We start from the raw sequence: 12,542 nt of genomic DNA, 5'->3' as shown, positions 1-12,542 counted from the left end.
AAACTTTAGTTTCTAACCAACAAGATTGTTGAAGTGTATGTTTGATATTTCGTATGAGAGAGAGAGAGAGTAAAAAACAAAATCCTACTTTTTTTTTTGGTCCAGAGTATAGAAGAAACAGAGGGAACCTTCAATTGGGGTGTTTTTTTTTTTTTTTTTGGGACATTCAAAAATAAAATAACTTGCAGAAAAAAAAAATGTGGCTCTAGAATTCATGTCTCATCTCTTCTCCTAATTATCTCAATCCAAACATAATAAGGTAAATGTTTCCTGTTAAAGGTTGATGCACCATGTATTCATTTGGGTCTTATTTTGGCGAACGAAATTATGATTTCTTCTTTCTTTCTTCTTCCAACTCTTCTAGTAGTCATTTTTCTATTGTCCTACATGACTGAATAAAGTTGCAAATTTTAAATGAAGTTATATGGTATTCAAGATCACAACTTCCAAATTAAACAATTAAACATTCTGTGATCAGGTTGCTCAAATTAGTGAGTTATTTGAGAAGTATATATATGCAGAAGTAGAGCTTTAGGGGGAAAGTGGGATTCATAATGCTGTAATGAACTAAATGTAGATGAAGGAATGAAATGCTCATCCTTCTGTTCATTCATTAATTCAATTTACTTGTAATTACAAATTAACTTCTGCACTCCAATCCAACACACTAACCAAATCATCTTTCTCTAATACAATTGAAATGATCATCTGAAGGCCCTTTGTCTATCCCAATAAGACATTGAGCACTCTGAGTCAAAGCTGAGATCCTTTGCAGTTTGTCTTGATTTTATAGGACTTGGAAGGCCCTTCATGCCAGGAGATCTTTGCTGGAAGCTACCATACTTTCCGACCAGGCGAGTGCTTGGAACTTCACTGGTGAAAGAAGATACAAGAGAGATGTTCTTCTTGCATGGTGAATAGGTATCAGAGCAAGTTTCCAAACTCCCTGGCCTTAATTTAGGGGAGCTTAGAGACCTTGCTTTTGCCTTGGCAGATTTTGTTGCAGCCATGTAAGTTGGAACAACAGGAGAGCTTGTGAAGGAATTCTCATCTCCCAATGAACACTGCTTTCTGTGGTGTAATAAGGATGATCTTCTTGGAACAAATACTGGAGAATCCATTCCTTGATTATTTTGCCTTTGAATGTTTCTAAGCCTGAGTTGTTTTCCTCCAAATTCCTCTTTACGCCTTACATTCGAAGGCAAAACTGTGTCCAAGTCTTCAAGTTCTTTGCTTTTGGAAAGTTGGGTGTCTATCCATTGGTCCAACCAGTATCTCCATCTTCCATTTACCTTGTTTCTCTCTGATTCTGCTGACTTCTGGAAAATGGTTTTGCTGACAACTTAGTAGGAGAAGCAAATTTTGACAGTGATAAGAACTTAAACCACTGATTATAAAGAAGGCTAACTTTCTCTTGCTAGATATCTTGCATGTTATATTGCTATACTATCAATCTAGATCATAAATTCAAAAGAAAATCCACGTGATTAATAGTCCGGATTTACAATCTGGTGAGAAAAAATTTCCCAAATAAAGAGGAGGAGCTTACCCGATGGCTATAGGAGTATTCCTTTATCCGTTCTCTCTTCATCATAGCCTCTTTCTTGCTCAGAAACAAGGCCTCTGCCTCTTTCTTTGATACAAAGCTATCATCCCACCTTTTCTGACTGTTTGAGTCCATCTAGAAATTTAATAAATTTCATTATATGTCTCTTTATGCAAATAAAATTATCTCTAAAAGGCACTGGTTTAGTTAATTTTTGAAATTTAAGGTTTGAAAGAGCAGCCTGCAGCCTATAATTCCCCACAAGAAAGATTGTCTAAATTGAAAAAAAAGGTGTTCTTTTTCCCTTTTGTTCATAATGTAAGAAAAATTTGCCAAACCTACCCTTATTATCTTGTCTCTCAAATTTTGGAACTGATTATGTTCATCACAATGATAAGTGTCTTCGATTGTTCGGAATCTCCTGGCACAGACGTGTGATTGGATATTAATTATGGATTGCAAGCACTTGAGTGTAGTCATTGCTTGGCGTCTCACTGCTTGGCCTCGGATAATAGCTTGAAGCTTCACTATTCCCTTAAGTGCCTGCAAAGCTTTCCTTGCCTGCAATGTTCTCCCACATATGTTCATTAGAAAACATGCAACAGTGATAAGTTCAATAAACTGATCTTAGCAGGATACGATGAATAAATTTACAATGAAACAATATTTGCATACTTAATCTAGTTCTTGTAATTTGATCTGGGAAATTGTAGCTTACTAAGAATAATTGAGTAATTAGGAAATAGAACACCAGAAATTACTACCCAGATTCTCAGATAAGCATAAACATGGACACGGTTGTCAATTATATACATCACTTCCCTCCAATCTAGCTCATTGTTTCTTGAACTTTTTGTACTAATTTAAACTATCCCAGTGAAGATATGCAGGAACAGTTGATAAAAAATGAAAGTTTGTTATGATGAGTGATAGAGAGAGAGAGAGAGAGAGAGAGAGAGAGAGAGAGAGAGAGAGAGAGAGAGAGAGAGAGCAGCTTGGATAAACTCACAAGGTAACCTCTAAAGGCAGTTTGAATTTTAACAGCAGCAGATTCTTGTATTTTCCTCTCACATTGATGTGCTAATTCAATAGCCTCATTTCTTGCTTTAATGGTTGGTGATAGTTTCCTCTCCTCCCAACATTGATGAGAAGACTGTGGGGTACCAGTGAGCCAGACAATCTCAGCAGCAGCTTGAGCTGCTGCAACAGCAGCTTCAGCAGCAGCAGTGCTGGCAATAGCCACAGTCAGAGCATGCTTGCTCTGTTCTTCCTCTGCCTCATTTTGTGTCCTTTCTTTTAATGGCGATTGTGGTGACGGTGCAGTTAAGGAGGGTTGTCTTTTGACCTTAAACCTTCCAAAAATCCATCTCCTTCTCTTCTCTTTCTAAAAAAATAAAGAAAATGAGGGTTGGGAGTTGGGACTTGAAAATTTGAAACTAAACAAAATAGCAGAATAAGCAGGAAGCTTACATTTTTTTGCTTTGACTGTGTGTCTGAAATAAAGAACCTCTTCACTATATTGAACCAGCTCTTCTTTGCCATTGAAAAACCATGAATTCACATGATAATTAGGGGAATATATGATGCTGGTTTTCAAAACCCATTTGCACAAATAGTCAATAAAAAACATTAATATTTCAGTTAGTGAACTCACACATCATGACTTGAAACAGTTATCAAAATGCTAAATTCTATGCAGGTATTGTGTAAAGATCTAAATAGCATCTTACCCATCTCCAGAAATCGAGTGATTTTCGTATATCAAACAAGAATTACATCACAAAAAATTTCAGCTCTTGGGAACTTGGGTGTGCTACTTTTATAAAGTGTAGGAAGATCACTTAGAATTCACTCAAAGTTTATAATATGAAATAGTATTGAAAAATGTGTTGGGAAAGTCCATCAGAAATGGAGGAAGGGAAGCAGATGTTTATTGGGAAACTGAATCACAAACACCAAAAAGGTTGTTAAATTTCCAAGTTGATAATAATCTAATGTGGGTATGTTTGTTTGTCAATTGAACTATGAACCATTCACATTTTTTTTCTTGTTCATGATGAATTTCTTCTGGTCAATATGTGGGCCTAAATCAAGCAATTGTACTACAAAAAGTAGAGCTACTTTGTTCTCATGGAGGGAGGCTGTTAATGAATTATGAGGAACACTTTTGATGGGACCTCTCATCTTTTCTGCAACCTCCAATTCTCTCCACTGCAACAGACATGTTCAAATGTCTGCTGGGAATCAAATTACTGAACTATCCCTTCATCAGTTGAGTGAGTTCTAATACCATCCAACAACAGTCCATCATGTATGATGACCTATCTATTCATGACTATGCTTGTTGATGTTGATTTACTCCAATATTGACTATTCCGATTTGTCTCCTGTTCGTGACCCATCTACATATATATGTTTGATGGAGTGGATGGTCAAGATCATCTTCCATGGTACGGGTTCTACTGAATTTATGCATACTGAATTTTATAAGTGGAAAAATCATGGCCAATTTGCTATAATGAGGACCTTGGATATTTCCATTTTCTTTGTAGAATTGGAACCTTGATCCATCTTCTTTTGTTGAAATGAGCAATCCTAGTCAGTCACACAGTGTTGTTTTGTGACAATTAGGTGAACTATCTGGGACCTTCCAAGTTAAAGATATTGTACTATAGGCAACTACTATTTGTGCGTAGTTTAAAGTCTTTTAAGAGTAATGTTACACCCATCAAAATTGTACATTCATCAAATTAACTAGCTTCACCAATGATGTGACAATATTTTTCCTATTCAAATGTGAGCTCATACCTACTTGTGTTTTGACACATAATTTAGTGAGCAATTTTGATGACACTAACGCTATTTAAAAATACATATAATTAACAAGAGAATAAGAGATAGAGACTGTTTCCATAATCCACACACCAAGAAAGAGATAGAGAGAGAGAGGCATTAATTATTGAGGGAAGTGGGGGAGTCACAATGTGCAAGAGATGAGAGAATGTAGGGAAGAAAACAAAGGAAACAAAAGTAGAGAGGGAAGACAGCTGTTGAAGGGGCCCAGAGAGAGGAGTGGTCATATTATATCCTCATCTTTTACATAAGAATAAAGAGAGAAATCTTTTTCCTCTCTTTCCCACTCTTTTAATCACGCAAGTCATAGGTTTCAATTAATTTCTTTGTATAATATGATGTCTTTCACTGTGAGCTCTCTAGCTCTTTTCTTTTCTGGGTTAAATGTAAGATGGACAAACCAAAGTCACGCAATCACACATCCACACAATTGAGTGGAGGTGATCGATGAAGTAAGAAGATGGCGAGCTCCTTTTAACTTTTCTTTTGTATTGGATTATTAGACTAGGCTAATTAAAAAATATATACTTGCATATGAATCCTTAATTAAGCAAGTTTAGCGTTCTTACACTTGTTATTTCAATTCCAATTTCAAAATGAATCAATCTCCATGTTCCCTTAGTCCTATTCACGTTCTTGTACTTCAACTTCACACTTGTTTTTGTTGATCTTAAAGTCCTTTACTACTAAGGCAAAGAGAATAACCAAGATTGAATAGTAGGTATTTTTAAAATTTTTTTCTACAAGAAAGAGAATTTAAGTTCGAATTCCTCCTTCCCTAAATAATAATTAAAAAAAATAGACTTTTCTCTGTCTTCTTACAGCATCATTAGACTTGAATTCTAATCCGCATGCATCACACATATTTTTGCAGTTAGATGCATGCTAAACCAAAATGATCTAAAATAGAGTGTAGTCTCTCCCTAAAATTCAAGGTGGATTGAATTTGAGAACTTATTAATGATTGTATGATTGTTATAATCTAAATGAATTTGTAACATCACTGCAACATGGAAGAGTTGAAGCAAAATAGGATCTTTTACTTATAAGGGTCTCACAACCTTCAATGTACTCAAAAGCTACAATAGATTGGTTTCTTAACTTCCAGCACAATTTCACTTTGAATTTTGAGCATTGGAACACCCCTTGAGGGGGTTTAAACAATATTCATCCAAAATCTGGTGCAAGTTGTGCTAAAAGCTGCAATTGTAACTTTGCAAAAAAAAAAAAAAAAAAAAGAAGCAAGCCAAAAGCTTTCGGAAAACTATAATAGCAAATTCCAAATTCTATATATACTAAAACACAACTCGGTTGCTATTGTTCACACTGTTCCTAACCTGTTCATCGTGAAAAGATGTTTTTGCCCTTCTTGCACCCTTAATTTTCAGTTGGTTGGCTTTTTGAGTTTTGGGCTTTGGTTGGGCCCTTTTTTGTCATTGTGCCTCTGTCTGGTTGTTGCCCATATTGTTTCGAAATTTTTACTTGCTCTGCCATTGCTTTCTTTGTATACGGTTTGCCCTCACAACCCTAATTTTTTTTTGATCTATTTGCCATTCTGAGAATAGCAGAGATGGGTTTGTGCTTATGGTCATTCGATTCCTCTTACTTTATCTAGGTTCATAGTTAAGGTTTCAACCAGATGAAGGATCTGGTGTGGGGGCTTTGATCCCAGCTTCATATATTCGTTTGGTTGTGATTCGAACTGGGTTACAGCTTCATCTATTCGTGTGGTTGTCATTCCAACTAGATCAACAATCTGGTTTGGGTTCTTTTGTCGTTTGATGTGTTGGCTGATAGGATTGAATTATCGCATCGAAGAGGTGAGCCACAAGCTTTTTAGTTTTTTTTTTTTTTTTTTCTTTTGTCAACTCTCACTGACAACTTCACTGTTTCAGCTTGATCTAGCTTTTCGATTGTCGTTCGTTTGTGTTTTGGATGGTGTAATTCAAATCGGTCCATTCGTTTCTATTTGCTCCTTATCAGATAAGTCTTATCTCTCTTTGATCTCATTTTTTCATATTACTCTGCTTCAGTTTGCTTAGTCTGCGTTCACTGGGTCTGTATTTGCATTTTGGATATCATTACTCTGGGTCTGTGTTTGCATTTACTCTTAAATCTTGAAGCATAGACTTTTGTTTTTTCCTATCAGTTTTTTGTTATCAGTATTTGATCTGTCTTTGTTGTTTTTTCTTTGTATTAGGTCACAGTCTTAGGTTTTGTTTTCAATCATTTGCCTTAAAAAAAATTTATACAGTTCTTAAAAAAAATGGTTTATGTAGTTATTTAATTTTTTTCTTAATTTAGTTCTTGCATACTCAACTTTGTTCTGCGACAAAATTAATCAAGTATCAATTTCATTAGCTATATACCTAGGTACTCATATCTTGATTCCATGTACCTTTCGCATACAATGACCATTAACCAGAGTTCAGATTAGACGATGTTACTACCTTTGTGTGTTTTGGTCTGCCCTTTTTCTGCTGCCTTTGTGTGCCTCAATTTAACTGGTTTCATTGCTTTGTTTTATGCTGGCACAGATGAAAATGTTTAAATGTTATGAAATATTTTTTTTTAGATAGGTTGTTGATTTTGTCTCATATCATACATATTCCAACGAACCATTCTTATTTCTGTTGCTTAACATTTTTTCTTATTCTAAATTACTATGTTGTTTGCATTTTAGACAAGAAAGATATAAACATTTACACCAGCAGTTTAATTTTTAGCATTTTTTCCAATGTTTTCCTTTCAAATAAATCAATTTGGATTGTCTTCCTTATACTTTTATATCTATACTTTTTAGATATTTTATATGCTTTATATCTAAATTTTGCTTTATTTTTTTCTAATTGCTGAAATTTTAACATTAATATACATGTTTTCTAGGTACTATTGTGTTGGTTTTTTAAGCTTGACGATGAGGCTGCGGTGTTGTGGCATTTGATCTTCTTAATCAAAAGGTTAGGTTCTACTAGATCTCTTTTAAATATGTTCACTGTGCATATGTTATTGGTTGTGGTAAATATCTTTTGATTATGGATGAGTATCAATTTGCTTTCATTGGTTGTAGTATATATGTTCTTTTAAATTTGCAATTTATTTATATGTGTGTATTTTTTTCCTCCAGCTATCTATTCATTGCTTCAAGCTTTTTTCTTTCAACGTGATGCATAAAAAGTCTAGGGTTCGTAGTAGAGTTCTCATGTTAGACAAAGGTGATTGTTCTCATATTTCAAGTGGTATGCAAGTTGCCACTGAAAATGTTTGTGATGTTGTTTCTATCACTGCCTGCGAATTAAATTCTCCAACTCATAGGACAAAACACAAGTCTATTAGAAATACAACTTTAAAACATGTTAATGCAATTCAGGCAACTACAGATCAGGTCCCTTTGGAACGATTGGACTCTGATTCTAATAGTATATCATGTGATCTAAATGTTTTTCATTCTGAAGTTGCACCCCTGACCTCCACATTGAATGAAAACACTGCAAATCACAACAATAGGGGCCAATCATTTTATCAGAAGAAAAGACAAAGTATATTCTCTTTTTTATTAAAATTTAATCCAAAATTTCAACATTGTTGTTCTATCAATGATAATATGCATTGGTACTCTTTGTTTCTTTCACACTTCTTCTTTCTATAGTAATGGTTCACAAATATGTGGATTTTCGAGATAAGGATTATAAGTACATTTACTGTGATGCACTTTTTTGGCTAAATGAATCCATTAGTAAAAAATCTACAAACAAACAGCCTTTGTTCAGTCTTTGTTGTTTGCAAGGAAAAGTTAAACTTCAAATTACCAAACCAACTCCTAAATATTTAGATAGTTTACTTGATCCAAGCAAAGGCCAAAAAAGCTCAATATTTAGGGACAATATTAGGGCATACAATTCTATGTTTGCATTCACTTCAATGTGAGCCAAAATTGATCATTCAATTAACAATAGACTAGGCCCTTACACTTTTAAATAGTGGTCAGGTTCATTATTTAATGGGGTCATTGTTACCACAAGAAGACCAATATCCAAAATTTGCTCAGCTCTATATCTATGATACCTATATTAATGAAGTTATGAATCGCCTTAATGCAGTTAATCGTAAACAAAATAATACAAATCTTGATCAAAAAATTGTTGAAGGCCTTATCAAAATATTTGACCAATCAAATGACCTGGTGAAATTCTTTAGAACAGTCAGGGATAAATTGGAAAGCAATTATATTAGTGATGTGAAAGTGAGAATATTGGGAGGGCAGTTAAATGATAGTAAACAATATGAAAGTCCCACATATGATGAAATTGGTGGTCTGTTAGTAGGAGATATTGGTCTCTTTGATTCAAACAGAGATATTGTCATAGAAAGTCAAAATGGAGAGTTGAAACGAATAACAAAATTAAATCCAAAATTCATGTCTTTACAATATCCTATTCTATTTCCTTATGGTGAAGATGGTTATAGGCCTGATATTAAATGGAATCATGATTTTAAGGTCATCAACCAAAAATAAGAAGAGTGCCTATGAGAGCCTTTATAGCCTATCAAATTCAGGAGAGACAGTTTGAATTTAGTATACTTTTCAAAGGTGGAAGATTATTTCAACAATTTTTAGTGGATGCCTATGCAACTCTTGAAGAGGATAGTTTACATTTCGTTAGAAAAAATCAAAAAAATTTGAGAAGTGAAGTTTATAAAGGCATTTATGATGCAATTTTAATAGGTCATACAAATACCAATGATCTAAGACATCGGGTTATATTGCCAACCTCATACACTGGAAGTGCTAGATATATGATTAATAATTACCAAGATGCTATGACAATTTGTAGGCATTATGGCAATCTAGATCTTTTTATTACTTTTACTTGCAATGTCAAATGGCCTAAAATTGTTAGAGAGCTTCTTAGAAAACCTGGCTACAAACCAAAAGATAGGCCTGACATAATTGCTAGAATATTCAAAATCAAACTGAATGATATATTAGTTACATCAAATCAGGAAAACCTTTTGGAGAAGTTGCAGCAGGTGAATTTCATCAAACAAAATTTCTTCTTTGCTAACTTTCTTCCTTTTAAATAAAAATTTAATTGATGGTGTCGTTTTTTTTCTCTCTATGATAGCAAACATAAGTTGATACAATTGAATTTCAAAAAAGAGGATTGCCTCATTGTCATCTCCTCATTTGGTTGAAACAAAATTACAAGTCATTCTCTGCAGCAGATATTGACTCAATAATCTTAGCTGAATTGCCAGACAAAATTGTGGATCCAAAACTTTATGATGTTGTAATCAGTTCATGATCCATGGTCCCTGCGGTAATTTAAATTCTAATTCTCCTTGCATGCGAGAAGGAAAGTGTTCTAAATTTTTCCCAAAGCAATACAAAAGTGAAACAGTTTTTGAAACAAATGGTTTTCCTACATATAGGGGTCGTGATAATCCTAACAGAGTTGTGCTGAAAAAATGGAATTAAGATTGATAGCAGTTTTATAGTGCCTTATAATTCGGAGTTATTATTAAGGTTTAATGCTCATATAAATGTTGAATTGTGCTGTCAATCAATGATTATAAAGTATCTATTTAAATATATCAACAAAAGTTCAGATAGAGCTAGAGTCGTAATTGAAAACAAACCAGAAGATGAAATACTATCCTATCTTAATTGTAGATATATATCACCATATGAAGTTGCATGGAGATTATTTCAATTCCCTATTCACTCTAGAAAACCTGCCATTGAACAATTGCCTATACATCTGCCTTTAGAGCAAAATGTTATTTTTGGTGAAGATCAATCACTTGATTCGATTCTTAATTGAGAGACTATTCAGGATACAATGCTAACCAGTGGGTTCTAAGCAAACAAAAATTATCCTGAGGCACGAAGAATTTCCTTCAAAATTTGTATGGAATTCTCGCAATAAGATTTGGACACCTAGAAAAAGAGGCAAATCTATAGGTAGAATAGCTTATATACACCCTGCAGCTGGAGAATTATATTACTTGAGAATGCTTTTAAATTTCCATAAAGGTGCCTTTGATTTTGATGATATAAAAACTTTTAATGGCATTAAACATCCATCATATCAGTCTGCATGTAGGTTTTTGGGTCTGTTAGGGGATGATAGAGAATGGATTGAGGCCTTAGAAAATGTTGTCAGTACATCATCATGCTCTGAATTAAGGCAATTATTTGTTACAATAATTTTGTTTTCGGATGTAGCAAATCCTACAGTCTTTTTCAGTGCTCACTGGCAAAATATGTATGATGACATATTATATAATCTTAAAAAAACATTTTCTATGCCTAATCTGATTGTGCCAGAATCTGAATTAAAAAATTCCCTTATATATGAACTGAAGCTACTTTTTAATGCATCATCTAGCAATTTGAAATATTATAATCTTCCAATTCCTGATGAACAAAGCATGTTACAAATTAGGAATAAACTGTTAAGAAATGAATTAAATTATGATCTTCATCAGTTAGAGAATGAACATTCTGTTTTAATTGCTCAACTCAACAAAGAACAAAGACAAGTGTATGATTCTGTTATCACTGCCATAAATGAAAAAAAACCTGGTTTGTTTTTTGTTTATGGGCATGGGGGAACTAGAAAGACTTTTTTGTGGCACACAATAATTAATAAAATCAGATCTTAGGGTCAGATTGTGTCAGAACCGTCCCTGGATTTCACCCTGAAACCCGGAGTGGTCTTGTGGGATTCAATATCAAGGAAAATCCTACCAAAAATTTGGCAGAACCTCCCTTGAAATTGGACTATCCCATACTTATAAAACCTGTATAAAACACTTCTATAACCAGCAGCCACCTCTACCACAACCAAAAGGGTCTCAGACCCACCAAAATACAATCTAATTAGAGGATCCAAGTATGGTTACCAGAGCCACTATTATAATTAATTCCTTACAACGAATTATAATTTAACATAATAAAGGTGGGCATGTTGCCTACAATGTCTAAAATAAGGAAATGAAAATTTTGCCACAACGTGTATGGCTCGACCTCCACCGCTACTACCTGGGGGGAAAGATTAACAACCAGATAAAACATGAGACAAACTCAGTAAGTGGACGGGTTAAGAAAACGAAACATAAAATTTATTTATTCTTTTAGAAGTCTTTAAATAAAAATCTCTAAGACCTCACAATCGTTCTTTGCAATCCCCCAGTTTTAAAACTATTTCGCAATCTGTTCTAAAACGTCATAAACCTAATTAATATATGATATATGAATAAAACTGATATACAGTCATTCATTGAGAACTTTCTAAATAAAAGTATCATGCAAAACTAGAAGTTCAAGAATCAAGATAAAGCATAAAAGAACTTCGCGTTTAAACTTTTGTAATAGAATTCCTTGGAAGAATAATGAAACTACACCATACTCGTACTCGTACTCGTACTATAGACGATGTCCTGGCCACAATCCCGTGTAGGGGCAGACTCAAATCCTAGCCACAATCTCGTACGGAGAGGTCACTCCGCACGAGCAGGCTCATATCTTGGTCACAATCTCGTACGGAGAGGTCACTGTGCACGAGTAGGCTCACCTCCTGGCCACAATCTCATACGTAGAGGTCACTCCGCACGAGCAGGCTCGTATCCTGGCCACAATCTCGTACGGAAAGATCACTCCGCATGAGCAGGCTCACCTCCTGGCCACAATCTTGTACAGAGAGGTCACTCCGCACGAGCAGGCTCGTATCCTGGCCACAATCTAATACGGAGAGGTCACTCCGCACGAGCAGGCTCATATCCTGGCCACAATTCCGTGCATTTTACACAGGCAGGCTCGTCCGATCAATACGTGTATTTACACAGCAGTTTTAAAATATTCTTTAAATCTCTACTTACCTTTGAGATAAATGAATAATCCTCAAATCATAACAATACATCCTCAAAAAAATTAATTAGATTCTTTTGGCCGAACGATTGCCTAATCATCAATTAATAACCTCGATAATAAACATTTCTCATCTAATTAGTAATTAATCTCAGGGCATCTATATAATTCCCAATTAATCCCTTAGCCTCAATATCATTATCAATCTATTCTCATGATTCAGTCCTACACTTAGCCTCCTGTAAACTACAACAACAAATCACATAAAAT

General features: G+C 34.5%; 1 protein-coding gene across 2 annotated transcripts; it reads right to left on the bottom strand.

The window, feature by feature from the left end:
• Positions 1-565: 565 nt before the first annotated feature.
• On the bottom strand, positions 566-3,780 carry IQD11 (IQ-domain 11). Of its 2 annotated transcripts, XM_086236767.1 has the most exons (6): positions 3,277-3,780; positions 3,017-3,132; positions 2,556-2,930; positions 1,889-2,107; positions 1,550-1,681; positions 566-1,319 (listed from the first exon to the last, which is right to left on the bottom strand). In XM_086236767.1, the coding sequence occupies exons 2-6, from the start codon at positions 3,086-3,088 to the stop codon at positions 705-707; spliced, it is 1,413 nt and encodes a 470-aa protein (XP_086092893.1). In that variant the 5' UTR covers positions 3,089-3,132; positions 3,277-3,780; the 3' UTR covers positions 566-704. The 2 variants fall into 2 exon arrangements, with proteins under 2 accessions (XP_086092893.1, XP_086092894.1); XM_086236768.1 differs by having other exon boundaries at positions 3,017-3,780.
• Between the last annotated feature and the right edge of the window lie 8,762 nt (positions 3,781-12,542).

This window comes from Dryas octopetala, chromosome 3 (genome assembly GCF_963921425.1).
Source record: "Dryas octopetala chromosome 3, drDryOcto1.1, whole genome shotgun sequence".
In the NCBI taxonomy this organism is placed as follows: domain Eukaryota; kingdom Viridiplantae; phylum Streptophyta; class Magnoliopsida; order Rosales; family Rosaceae; genus Dryas; species Dryas octopetala.
The sequence above is the reverse complement of the archived record's forward strand: the minus strand, read 5'-3'. Positions and strand labels throughout refer to the sequence as shown.

Bases quoted from the DNA above. Each gene is read 5' to 3' on its own strand.
- IQD11 (XM_086236768.1), bottom strand. From the start codon at position 3,088: ATGGCAAAGAAGAGCTGGTTCAATATAGTGAAGAGGTTCTTTATTTCA. The intron at 2,108-2,555 runs GTGAGTTTATCC...AGAACATTGCAG, and splicing joins CTGCCTTTAGAGGTTACCTT to GCAAGGAAAGCTTTGCAGGC. The intron at 1,320-1,549 runs GTAAGCTCCTCC...ACCATTTTCCAG, and splicing joins AATACTCCTATAGCCATCGG to AAGTCAGCAGAATCAGAGAG.